The 13,586-nt window shown below is 34.8% G+C and overlaps 2 protein-coding genes across 2 annotated transcripts; one reads left to right on the top strand and one right to left on the bottom strand.

Moving 5' to 3' along the window:
* The first annotated feature begins 278 nt into the window (after nt 1–278).
* On the top strand, nt 279–2,748 carry LOC139896383 (ubiquitin-conjugating enzyme E2 22-like). Its single transcript, XM_071879017.1, has 7 exons — nt 279–463; nt 1,002–1,102; nt 1,390–1,534; nt 1,652–1,729; nt 1,862–1,974; nt 2,060–2,163; nt 2,251–2,748. The coding sequence occupies exons 2-7, from the start codon at nt 1,100–1,102 to the stop codon at nt 2,627–2,629; spliced, it is 822 nt and encodes a 273-aa protein (XP_071735118.1). The 5' UTR covers nt 279–463; nt 1,002–1,099; the 3' UTR covers nt 2,630–2,748.
* A 1,984-nt stretch (nt 2,749–4,732) lies between these two features.
* LOC139900114 (probable inactive ATP-dependent zinc metalloprotease FTSHI 3, chloroplastic) lies at nt 4,733–8,419 on the bottom strand. Its single transcript, XM_071882915.1, has 7 exons — nt 8,231–8,419; nt 8,003–8,101; nt 6,990–7,119; nt 6,198–6,811; nt 5,797–6,120; nt 5,064–5,364; nt 4,733–4,963 (listed from the first exon to the last, which is right to left on the bottom strand). Exons 1-7 carry the CDS (start codon nt 8,417–8,419, stop codon nt 4,788–4,790), a joined length of 1,833 nt encoding a protein of 610 aa, XP_071739016.1. The 3' UTR covers nt 4,733–4,787.
* Nucleotides 8,420–13,586: the final 5,167 nt, after the last annotated feature.

The raw sequence follows: 13,586 nt of genomic DNA, 5'->3' as shown, positions 1-13,586 counted from the left end.
TAATTTGAAAATGAAAAATCTGTATAACACATCATTAAAGGTACTTTAGTGAATTTGTTTGGATCTATCAAAAACAAGTTTGAAAATATCAACAATTCACTTTTTAATTCCCCGATATCGCCTTTGTACCGACGAAGACATATTTAAAAAGGTTCAACCTCACCCTAAATCTATACGTATTTACAAAATCTACCCCGTACTAGGGGTCTATCCAATATACTCATAACAGAGGGTGTTAAAAGTGAAATTTTCTTCAGAACCCTCAACGGTAAACTCTGATGTTGCTGGGGAGTATATATTAATCCCCAATCCAAGAACGCTCATTAATCAATAGAAACTGAGACCGATTCACTGAATTCACATCATTTTTGTGAAATCTTTGAAATCAATTTCTGTTATTTTTTCTAAAGAAATATATTCTTGATTCCTGCTCTTCTCAGTGAACAAAGGTTATTGATTTGAGGTAATAATTTATTGTTCATTTTAATTCATACATATTCAAAGTCAGTACTTGTTAAAATTTCATTCTTTTATGTTTTCCGAATTAGATCTTTAATATTGTTCAATTTTATAAATTGCGCTAGATGTTTGAATTAGGGTTCTTTTTATTATTGTGAAAAGAAGATGCCCTTGTTTGCTTTTAACCTAAAGTTTGTTAATTTGGTTCTAAAAAGATACGGTTAGGTCAAGAATGAAATCATTGATAGGGTTTTTACTATCCGAAACACAATTTTAGAGAGATCTTAAATTTTTTTTATGTTTTTTAATTACTTTAATTGACATTTAGTCCCTGCTGTCATGCTGTGTGTTTAGATTTTGAATATTTTGTGTGATTATTGCATAATGATAAAAGATGCATAAGGTTTGTTCACAATAGGATGAGGATAGGTATTGCTAGTGAGTGATTTCATAACATCTGTATTAGTAAAATGATTCTTATACTTAAAGATTATCTGTCAATGTGTTTGTACTAACTTTGAAATGAATCGTGTTCGTAACAGGTTACTCGACTTCATTTACAATTTAAGTTTGTAAACAAGTTAAGCCTGTTTGTGTGATTGTTTTCATCTCTTCAAGTCTTGTATCTTCTCTGTAATAAATGGTACTCTCTCTCTCTCTCTCTCTCCCCCCCCCCCTCTCTCTCTCTCTCTCTCTCTCTCTCTCTCTCTCTCTCTCTCTCTCTCTCTCTCTCTCTCTCTCTCTCCCTCTCCCCTCTCTCCCTCCCCCCCCCCCCCCCCCCCCCCCACACCACACACACACACACCAAAATCATCAATAGTCAAATGAATTTCAATCTATTTCAGTAACTGCAATAAACTTTGAATTTTATATTGTCATATTTCATATACATTTTTCCATTAAAAAATGTTTGGTATGTAATAATTTCAGGCTACCAACGAGAATCTTCCTCCAAATGTGATCAAACAACTTGCTAGAGAATTGAAGAATCTCGATGAAACACCTCCAGAGGGAATCAAAGTAGGAGTGAACGATGACGATTTTTCAACAATATTTGCCGATATAGACGGCCCAGGTAATTTACTAGCTTACACATATATATGTGATTGTGTGTGTTTTAATGTATGTATGTAATGTAATAGCAACATAGTTAGTAAACATAAAATATTCCCCGAGTACTTTCTGTTTGCAGCTGGCACTCCATATGAAAATGGCGTTTTTCGCATGAAGTTAAATCTATCGCGTGATTTTCCACATTCACCCCCAAAAGGTTTGTCAGAACTTCAAAGTTATTTCATTTTTCTAAATTTATGTATGTGTAAGTTTCATCTCATTCATATTCGTATCTTATCCATATTTTACTCTTTTATTGTTATTCATTTTTTTGTGTTTCATTTTATAGGTTATTTTTTGACGAAGATCTTCCACCCCAACATTGCATCAAATGGCGAGATATGTGTAAACACGTTGAAAAGGGATTGGAACCCTAGTCTTGGCTTACGTCATGTTCTAGTTGTAAGCTTCTAGAATCTCGTTTTCAACTTCCTGAGTCATTTTGGGATTATATGACTAAACCTTGTTGTCGAGCTTCTGGTCGCAGGTAGTCAGATGTTTGCTGATCGAACCATTTCCTGAATCTGCGCTCAACGAGCAGGCCGGCAAAATGTTGCTTGAGAACTACGAAGAGTACGCAAGGCATGCCAGGTCAGAAAGTAGTCAAAGTCAACATTTTTAATTGTCTTCAAGAAGATTTTGACCCAATACTAATGTGCAGTGTTTATTTGATCACAGGCTGTATACTGGAATTCATGCAATGAAGCCAAAACCAAAGTTTAAAACAGGGACTATGTCTGAATCAACTGCTACAATAAACGTTGACCAGACAAACTCTTCGGTTTGTATCATTGACCCAAAAACTGTGGTCTCTGGAGCCGTGGTGCAGCCTATACCTTTAGCCCCTTCGTTGAACACCATGAAAGGGTCAAGTGGTCAGGAGCCACTAACCACCGCCCTGAACACACTGGTCGAGATTGGAGTTAGTAGTGGATCTGCTGCTGCTGCACCACATGCTGCCATGGCTAGCCATAAGAAGGAAGGTGGGTTGGCTAAAGCGGCTCAAGCTGACAAAAAGAAGATTGATGCTAGAAAAAGAAGTCTGAAAAGACTGTAGAGTTTGTCATTGCTGTTTTTAATATGTGTTGGATTTACATGTTTGTTTTTTGTCATTGTAATTGTAATCGACAATAATTCAATATAAATTGCGCATATGTTTGTGCCCTGTTTTCATTTTATCGCTCGTGATCAAAGAGGTTTTTCTCTTTTTGAAAGGCAAGGTTTGGAATCACTGACGGGATAGAAACTACCCACCCGATCATTTTCACGCACACGCTTTTTCGGGCGGAAACCTGAACCGCATAACAAGGACCCGATCCATCAATCCATACGGGGATGTGGACCAGGCCGAATTTCTGAATGCGGATCGGTAAAACCTATCATTGAGACTTCTTAGGAGGGCATGGTAGACCCCAAGGATCGAAACTCACTCAATTGGGGTGAACCACTCGGTCGCGAGGGTGGGTTCCGTGATCAAAGAGGTTAATTCTCAAGCATCAACAATTCAACATATAAAGATCAAATCACAATCATTTTATGACGCACTTAAAACTTACTTAAATAGTCATTTGCAGCCATTTTTGTAAAGCCTTTCTTTTCCATTAGATATAAGCCTTATACACATATGCATACTCATGTTATATATGTAACCTACTTGACATGCTCTGTTTGTGTCAGGTGGAGTAAAGAGATAACTTTACAAGTTCAAGATTATAGTAACCAAGAAAAATTTGAATCGCACCATGCGAAACACATTTATAATGCCATAAAGGTCATCGCACCATAGATCAAACGACAAGCTAATCAAGTAAAAAAATCCAACAGTTGATCATTTGTTGACCCCAGTAGCATCTTTAGCTCCCTCCACAGCTCCTTTTGCTTTGGCCATCATTTGTTGACCACCCTGAACACCCAAACAAAAAAATTAACCGTTTTTCGAGTTTTCTCTTATCGTCACAACAGCAGAATGTACAACAAATTTTGAAAAACATACTTTAACTTTTGTTTATGTAACAGTTTTAACTTTTTATGAATGGAAATGGTAGAGATCAAACCTCTTGCAAGTTATCTTTTGCTGATTGAACTGTATTATCTGCCTTGTGTACAATGTTACTAGTCTTCTCCTGAAAACATAAATAAAAGTACTCCACAAATTATGCACATAAAAAGTGGCGAGTGTGCAAGAAACATTGCCCGTAATTGCAGTACGCTAAATTTGTATCGACTTATGAAATCATATCAACAAAATGAAATAACACAATAATCTTAATCGGTAATTGGGGCTTACCTGAGTCTGGCCTGAAATTTGACCAGCATTGTATTGTGCCTTTGAGGAATCCATTTCTGTACTTTAAATGAGGTTAGGGATGATTATAAAAACAGGAAATTGTCAACTTTTTATTATTTTGTTAAGATTATATAAAGATAGATCATAGATGGATGCAAGATGTATATACAGCTATATATAACTTTAAACATTTTGGACACGTCCTCATTCAATGACGTAAAGGGCTCTCTGCCATCTGCTACCCACATTTTGGGTAATACCATTCAATTATTTATCAATTGGATTGTATTTGTTTGTTACAGAAGCAAGCCCTAGTTCGATACCTGATGACTTGCCCTACTTTTTGTCTAAACCGGTTGATTGAATGTCTGAGGTAGGCCTTATTTGCCAAAGTAATGGAGTACGTACCAGTCTATGTTTATATTTTTTTAAATAGGTGTTTGTTAGTCTAGTTGTCACCATAGTTTACTTGTGATGCTACTTATTTAAGTTTAAAATAATTGATATCATTTAACAACATTCGATATGATCACCTAGTTTGCTACAGATTTATTTTCTCAACCCTTGATTAATAATTTAATATCCTTATCTTGTTTATGTTTCATATGGATAAAATGCAAATCATAACAATGCAAATCACAAGTAATATCATATTTAGTGATCTTTGAATTTTAACAAGAACACGGATCAATAATAAATCATGTGAATTGAAATTTGTTATAATTTATTTCCTCACCCCCTAATGTTTGGGACAATCAAATTAATCCAAAGCATGTATATAATAAGCAAATACCCTATTTTACTACTGTCACTCTATCTCCTCACGGCCAACAAGGCAACAAACATATTTTTCAAGAAACGAAGAATTCAAGACTTGGTAAAAAATGATAATTTAACAATCCATCCTGAACGTTTTTGAACTGCTCAATCAGTTTTGGAGTCCAAATCCAATGGAGGGTCCACCCCAAAATCGTTGATCTCCTACAGCAATTGGTCCAAATGCAGATGGTGGTTCAGTTTCAGTATCATTGTCTTCATCATAAATCTTAGTAGTCGCTCTTGCAACGGCTTGAAGAACATCGTCACTTGTCACAAATTCACCACCTAAAAGCACACCCCGACATTAAATCAAGACACTATCATGTGTGTGTAAATAAATACTTACAAAAATGTCTTCTTTTTTTTTTCTTAAGTTTAGAATTACCTCTGCGGCCAGCAAGGAGTGCAGATTCATTAGCAATATTTGCAAGATCAGCCCCAACTAATCCTGACGTAAGAGAAGCAACAAGATCGCAAACGGCTTCCTTGTCTTCCTGCATCGGGACGTCTCTCATATATAAACCAAATATTTTACGCCTACCTTCTTCATCTGGTTCCCCGACAAGTACTTTCCTAGAAAACCGACCCGGTCTCATTAAAGCTGAATCCAATGATTCGGGCCTGTTAGTAGCAGCTATAACCACCACATTTGCATCCTTCTCGAATCCATCCATCTCAGTCAAAAGCTAATAAATTTAAGAAAAAACCAAAATAAGTTTGCACTCGACATACCAAAATCGCCAGATCTCTGAAATTCTTGAGCATTTAAGAAATCAGATTCAGACTTCGGATAAACAAAGTAAAAAAGGGTGGTCATGTAAATGGATAACGGGTCAAAATGGGTCGTTTTCTGTACGAATAGGGTGGCCTAATATCACTGTCTTACCAGAATCTAAAATCGTCAAGTATGATTTGAAGTCTTGTTTTTCAATAATACATGAGCTACTTTCAAACTAGTTCCCTGCCCGCGAAGTATTATTTCAACCAATTGACTTACAAGATACAAATTAAAACTCAAGTTATTATCCATACCCATTACAAGAAATGGGTTAAAACTGCCACCTCTAGTAAAGTGTACTATCATCATCAAGGAACCTCTAGTTTCTAGTTCTTCTTACCTGGTTTAGAGTTTGGTCACGCTCACAATTCAAAGTTCTTCCACGTTGTCCACCAACTGCATCGATCTCATCAATGAAGATAATAGACGGTGAATTTTTTCTCGCATCCCGAAAGATATCTCTGACACGAGCAGCTCCGGTACCAACAAAAACTTCTACCAATTCACTACCAGATATCGAAAAAAACGACACGCCAGCTTCACCAGCAACAGCACGGGCCAACAACGTTTTACCTGTCCCTGGTGGACCCGCAAGCAAAACTCCCTTGGGCAACTTTGCCCCAAGTTTCATGTATTTACTATCTTCATTGATGCACGAGACAATCTACACAAGTTAAAATTCAAGTTTAATACCGAATCACAAACAAAATGTGATACCCAAAAAAAGGGCGAAGTAGCTACCTCAAGAAGCTCAGATTTGGCAGAATCTACACCCTCCACATCATCAAATGTTACAGCTGGTTGCTTACTCGAATCTCTTTTTTTCATCTTCCCAAGACTAAGTTGATGACTTAACTGATAACATGAAATCAATACCATGATCCATAAAGGAGCTTGTTGCAATGTTAAATTAAAAAAGTTCTTGGCAGAATCAGACAAAAGTTCAGGGTCAGAACCATATGTAATACCCTGATCCTTAAGCATCTTAATAAGCTGATGCTTATCATCTATGACATTTCTAGTGTGATAATTCCACTTGCTTGAAATTGCATTCGATAATAATCCTATTTGTCCCGATTTACTTTGTGGAGTTTCGGCATCTTGATCAACTGCCGGCTTGGTGTTAAAGTAGATCACACGCGAGTTCTCTACAAATTGAACCTGTACCACGTTACCATCACGAATGCCTCCAACAAGATCTGAGTATGGGACTTGTTTTGGAATAGAAAAGGAGCAAATCGCTACAACTATGCATAAAGAAGCTCCAACTATAACTGTGTATATCTTTGTCCTTAGTTTATAACTTGTAGACCGTTTCTTACTTTTGACACTCTTTGTTTTTGCTGATTGTGTGCCTGTAACAGAACTCAGAGTCAAAAGGAGACCAAATTGAGAGACGGAAGAAATGTCCATATTTTCAGAGTTAAGCAAGTTTAATCAAGTACAAAAAATAAAAAAAAATAAAAACATTTGAAATATAATTCATGTTTGTAGGAGTTTAAGACCAAAAGAATAAGAGTAAAAGCCACATACCATTGTCGGTCTCTGCAACATTGCTGTCTTTCGCCCATTGACATTGAAACTTTAACGTTGGACGATAAACATTTCCGAAGGCATCAAAACAGTCAGTAATATTACACATGTATAACAGAGTATATACGTACTAAACATTTATCAAACTCGATATTAACATACATAATATAAAAACTTAGTCCAAGTTAATGACTTTTATTGTTATAGAAACATTTATTACAAGACCGGCCATGAAAATTAAAGTACCTTGAACGAGGTGAAAAAAAGGCCCTTAGGCCTTAACGAATAATATAAGCTATTTAAAAAGGACCTTGGCCATAACGAATAATATAAGCTATTTTAAAAAAGGCTCAAAGGAATGCTAGTGGACTTTGATTTCTCTTTTTTCTGAGGCCTTTGATTGTTGTTTTGGGCCTATTGTGCTTCACCTTCGTTTGTTCAGTTGTGTTTCCCTAGTTCCTGTGTTTCTCAAATCACTGATTGTCTGTGTATATAAAAAAAATTGGGCCCATGAAAACTTTGGGCCCCGAGCGGTCGATCACTTTGTTCCCACTCCGGGCCTCCCATGACTTTATTATATGGGTTAAGTGTAAGAATATTCATCAAACTTTACCTAAAGTTCAATTGTATGAGTCCAACTTTTAGTTATCTTATGACGTCTTACAAGTTAGCACATACAATAAAAACCTTATAATCTATATTTTCATAAAATATAATAGAGCAACTTAACCCTTACCATACAATTAACACAAAACAAACTATCTCTGTTTTATAAGAGTTCACAGAACTTAATATTAGCATCAGTTTAGGCTGTAAGTGTTAAAAATCATATTTCTTCCCATGAATTAGTCTAAAAATATGCAATTTTACACAGCTTTTTGACTTAACAGAAGCAATGAGCCATACCCTTGTTAGAATATGACTCATTAGTGTAATAATTTTGACTATAATTAATTTAACCTAAAAAAAACACATTAGTTTCCATGAAGAAGAGAGCAATCAACAGAAAAAACCTTTTCATCTGTATTGGTGATACCATCCCAATATGATGACAATGAATTTAATCCAGCAAACTCAGTCCACTTCATGTTGCCACCAAAACCCTTTTGTTCCTGAATAAAAAAAAAAAAAAAAAGAAGTATAATTAATTAGTCCTAGTTCATTACTTAACCATAATACACAACAAACATCGTTACAAACTGCAAACATATAAGATATCATATTAATGTATTTAAGGTAACCTTATTTAGGGCAAAAACTGGTTGTTCGGCGTGCATCGAAAGTTGAGAACGAGAAAACAGAGAAACTGAGGTTGCGTTTGAAGCAATAGAAAGGATAGGCGTTTTATATCGTGAAGAAGATGACCGTTTTGTAAATCGTTGTGGCGGGATCAACGGCAAGGGTTGGAATAAAAGGTTGGCCATCGCCATGATTGTTATTATTATTAGGGTTCCGTGATCTGTTTGTAGTTGCCGTACGTACAATAATGTGTAACGTGCGATCCAAGGCAATACCTATCTAATGAATATACTATTCACTGAAAGATTTTGAAAAATAGAATGATACACGTGCAGGAATATGACGGACGGACGGATCTATCGGAGAAGAAGACGTTGGCTAGAGGCGATGGTGGAGGGTTCCAGAGCTTTATTTTTTCGTAAGTCGGCCGTAGTAGAAAAAGTGTTCCAGAGCTTTAAACTCTGTTGTTCCTTAATTTTCGGACCTGAAAGTTTATCCCGAAATTATATGGAGTATCGTCGTATTTATATGTTAAGAATTTTGTAAATCTGATGACTCAAAAAGTCTTAGCTGTAAAATAAATTGAGTCTGTATTAATTGAATCTGTGTATTCAAAGTCTTGTAATATTTAGAGTCTGAAAGATTGAAGAACACAGACTCTGCTCAACAAGAAATACAGATTCTATTGGTGCTGAATAGAGATAATTATCAAATCAAATACGCGTGAAAAAATTGAAGATAAGAATGAAGAGATTTCATCTAAACGAATATCTCTGATTTCTAAGAGAGGATCATTGAAGAGATATGAATTATTTAGTTTCCTTTTATTTAGCTATGTTTGTTTTGGAATAGATTCGATAAGATTTGAGAAGCTTGTTTTTCAAATTTATAAATAGGGAGCATGTAATTCATTTCAATTCGCTAATTCAATAACAATTTTCTTCTCTATTGTTTCATTCTCTTTGTGTCAATTTAATTGATAAAGTTTAATTGATTCCGTACTTTATAACTTATTTGTTATTCTGTTCAATTGATCTTATATAAACGTTCTAGGTTGTTGATTGTGGACTAACAACTGGTATCAGAGCGGTTAAAGATATAAATTCTTTTGTTTTCTTTAAACGATCTATTAAAACCTAGAACAAGAACACAGAATCATCATGTCTGCTACAATTACTGCTCCAATTATGGCAGGAAAAGGTGTTCCCATCTTTGATGGTACTGATTTTACAATTTGGAAACTAAAGTTACTTTGGTATCTAGGTTCCATTCATGATGAAATGGAAAGAGTTCTAACTGAAGGACCCATTATTCCAGGCAAATGGACTGAAAAAGTAAGCAATGCAGATGATACTGTGGCCAAACCTGGTGAGTTTATTCAAACTCCAAGGATTCAGTGGACAGAACAAGATGCTATTCTTTATAGAATAGATAGCAAAATCATAAGTATCATTGGAAATGCTATTTCTGTTCCTATCTTGAGAAAGGTAGGACATGCTAAAACTGCAAAAGCTATGTGGGATATTTTGCTAAATGATTTTGAAGGAGTTATTGTGGTTAAAACTCAAAAGAAGAAGAATTTTATAAGATTGTATGAAAATTTTACTGCTGAACCAAATGAATCATTGTTTGATCTTCATTCAAGATTTCAGGTTTTGATCAATGATCTGGAAGGTGCTGGAGTAATAAAGACACAAGCAGAATTGTGTCAAAAGTTTGTTGATGTACTTTCAGAAACTTTTGAATCTATTATTACCTCAATGGTAGTAAGTGAGAAGTTGGATAATTATGATCTTAGTGGGTTATTTGAAATCCTCACAAATTTTGAGGAAACCAAATTGAAGAAGAAGATCAATGCTAAGAAGATAGCCAAAGATCCAGATGCTGCTTTAGTTGCAACAACCAAAAGAAACAAAGAACTATTCTCAAGCTATTCTACCAAGGCTGAAACATATGAAGAAAGTGATGACTCTTCAGAGGATGAAGAGGTTCAAATGCTTGAAGAACAAATGGCTCTTCTTACTCAAAGAATTGAAAAGAAAAAGTTTGGACCTAGGAAAGGAAAGTTCTTTTGATCCCAAGAAGGCTACTTGTTTTAAGTGTGGAAAGGTTGGTCACATTGCTGTTGAGTGTTGGTCTAAGGTTGATTCTAGTTTAGACTCTGGTAAATACTTGGAAAAAGCAAAGAAGTACAAGAACTTGAAGAAGGAAGGAGTGAAGCCTGTGATAAAGAAGTCTGAGAAGGCTCTCTACACAGAAACTTGGGATGATGAAGATTCATCATCTGATGAAGAGGAAGATAAGTGTTTGATGGCAGTTATTGAACAGGAGAAGTCATCTAGTCAATTTGAAGCTGATTTGAAAATTGCTGAGAAACTTAATAGTCAATCAAATAGTGATAAATCTACTGCCTATAATGTACAAAATTTTGTTTCATATGTTGATAATGAAAAGATAAGTATGTTTCAGTATTTGTTGAATGACTTTAAATCATGCTTAGATGAGAACAAAAGATTAAAATCTGAACTAAATAATCTTAAAGCCATAGTTAGAGAGAAAGATTTACACATAAGTGAAACAGAGCAATGTAGAATTGAGCTAGCAGCATACAAATCTAGTTTTAATAAGGAGATTATAAGATTTGATGATGAGAAAAGGAAAATTAGAGAAAGAGCAGATAAGTATGAAAAGATTTGTAAATCTTGGTTTGTATCATCTAAGAAAAATTCAGATGCTATAGCTAGGCAAATACCTGCAAATATTAGAGCTGTGCTTGGTGTAGGTTTTGGTCTCAAGAATGATACTGGAATAGAAAAATAAAAGGATCCAAATAGATTTAAGCCTGTGATTTTACATAATACTTTTCTTAAGGTTGATGGTGATAAGCAATACTTAAAAAATGCTTTTATAAGGCCAGAATCAGGATTCATCTATAGCACTGAGACCATATCAGGATCTGGAAATATAGACTCAAATTCAGAGTCTGGATCATCAGACTCTGATATAGACTCAGTCAAACAAAGTGATACTGTGATCTCGGAAATAACACATGATGATTCTAAAAGTGAAAAACAAAAGTGTTTTGAAGTCAAAGCTATTTCTAAACTGAAAAAGAGAATTTCAAAACTCTGTAAAAAGCTGAAAGATAAACCTAAAGTCAAAACTGAGTTAAACAAACCCAAGAATCTTTAAAAAGTCAACAAATGGATAAAATTAGACAAACAATGGTCAAACATTCAGGATCAATGTAAAGAAAAAATTGTTTGGATAAAGAACAAACCATTTGTTTGGAGAGTAAAAAACTCTTCATGTGAACCCACTGTAAAGTGGGTTCCTAAAGGTAACTAATGTCTATTGTTTTTGTGTCTTGTGCAGAAAGAAAGAAAATAGTTTTTAGATAGTGGATGCTCAAGACACATGACAGGATGCAAGGAGCATCTTGAAGGGTTTGTAGAAGAAAAAGGTCCCTCTGCTAGATATGGGGATAATTCTGTTGGTAAGACTATTGAGTATGGATCTGTCAAAGCTGGTGGTGTTTCTTTAAAAAGAGTTGCTCTTGTAGAAGGATTAATGCATAATCTGTTAAGTGTGAGTCAAATTGCTGATGAAGAATGTGAGATAAGGATAAGGAAAAATGCTGGAATCATCTATGATCCTAAAGGGAAACCTATCTTGGTTGCTTGGAGGCAACAAAATGTATATGTAGTTGATCTTGATGCCACAGATTCTGGTATTGATACTTGTCTTTATTCACAGACTGTTCCTGAGTTAAATTGGTTATGGCATAGAAGACTTTCTCATTTAAGTTTCAAAAATATAAATGAATTGTCTAAAAAGAAGTTAGTAAGAGGGTTGCCACTGCTCTCCTACAAGAAGGATAAAGTCTGTTCTGCTTGTGTTAAGGGTAAACAAACCAAAGCTCATTTTCACTCTAAGACTCTAGCTTCCATTAGTGAACCTCTTCACATGCTTTAAATGGACCTCTTTGGGCCTATGAACACTGGAAGTCTGAGTGGAAAGAAGTATACCCTGGTGATTGTTGATGAATACTCCTGGTTTACATGGGTAATTTTCTTGTATGCTAAAAATGATGCACCTGAAGAAATCATTAACTTGATTAAGAAGGAGCAGGTACAAAAAGGCAAGCTGGTCAAACAATTAAGAAGTGATCATGAAACATAGTTCAAGAATGCTACTCTTGTTGAGTTTTGTGAAAGTGTTGGTATTGGTCAAAATTTCTCTGCTGTTAGGACACCACAACAAAATGGTGTTGCTGAAAGAAAAATAGGACTCTTATTGAAGTTGCAAGGACTATGTTGTGTCATGCAAATGTTGCTATCAGGTTTTGGGCAGAAGCAGTCAATACTGCTCGTTATACTCAAAATAGATCTATTATTATCAAGAAGCATGGAAAGACTCCTTATGAGCTTTATCACAAGAAAGTTCCTACTGTTCACTATTTTTAAATTTTTAGCTGTAAATGTTATATTCTCAATCAAAGAGATTTGCTAGGTAAAATGGAACCTAAGGGTGCGTTTGATAAAACTGAATGATTTAGCGCTGAATGATTCAGAGTTCTGAATGGTTCGGAGACTCTGAATCAGTATCGTTCTGAATGAAAATTTACTGTTTGATAATGATTCTGAATCAACACTCTGAATGACGTAAAATTACCATTTTAACCTTATTTATCATTTAGTGCTCAGTTAAAATTATTATTAGATATGTTATAAACTGAATATATGGGTTGTGAGATATTTCTTGTTTAAAGTTCCAACATTTTTTCCATGTAAATTTTCATCACTAACATGCTTCGTAAAAAAATATTGTTATGCGAGTACTATATTCTCTTATATACACGGTATATATATATACACGGTATATATAAAATATTAAATACATAAATATAAATACAGTCACCGCTTAACTTTAATTTTGTCAATTACTTCCATTCATCAAACCATTTAGCATCTGTGTATCAGCACAATACATTACCTGCACAAATTGCCTTTTTTTCTTTTGGATATTCATATACTATTACTTCATTCATCTCCAATTTTTGTAAATCAATTTGAGATCTTCGTCAACATCAACTGAAACCACATCTTTGTATGTCATAAATGGTTCCTGGAAGAAGATAAAAGAGCAACTCGGGCTCGTAGCACACTTAATGTTATCTTGATTTTACGAATTGATTAATTTTATTGCTTGTATTTGACAATTATAAGATCAATTTTATCAAGTGACGGTTCAAATAGAAGAAGAAGAAAAAAACCTAGTTTAAGGGGATGAAGTGATGAAGATGGGTATATTGTTGAGTTATTAGTTGGTATAAAAAAGAGAGATTTGGAATGAACG

Source organism: Rutidosis leptorrhynchoides, chromosome 3, assembly GCF_046630445.1.
Source record: "Rutidosis leptorrhynchoides isolate AG116_Rl617_1_P2 chromosome 3, CSIRO_AGI_Rlap_v1, whole genome shotgun sequence".
Classification (NCBI taxonomy): domain Eukaryota; kingdom Viridiplantae; phylum Streptophyta; class Magnoliopsida; order Asterales; family Asteraceae; genus Rutidosis; species Rutidosis leptorrhynchoides.
Note: the sequence above shows the minus strand (reverse complement) of the source record. Positions and strands in the feature narration are given on the sequence as shown.

Coding starts and splice junctions, on each gene's coding strand:
- LOC139896383 (XM_071879017.1), top strand. Junction 1,975..2,059: donor GCTTACGTCATGTTCTAGTT/GTAAGCTTCTAG, acceptor TTCTGGTCGCAG/GTAGTCAGATGTTTGCTGAT. Junction 2,164..2,250: donor GAGTACGCAAGGCATGCCAG/GTCAGAAAGTAG, acceptor ATTTGATCACAG/GCTGTATACTGGAATTCATG.
- LOC139900114 (XM_071882915.1), bottom strand. CDS start 8,419: ATGGCGATGGCCAACCTTTTATTCCAACCCTTGCCGTTGATCCCGCCA. Junction 8,102..8,230: donor CAGTTTTTGCCCTAAATAAG/GTTACCTTAAAT, acceptor TTTTTTATTCAG/GAACAAAAGGGTTTTGGTGG. Junction 5,365..5,796: donor GTGACCAAACTCTAAACCAG/GTAAGAAGAACT, acceptor TAAATTTATTAG/CTTTTGACTGAGATGGATGG.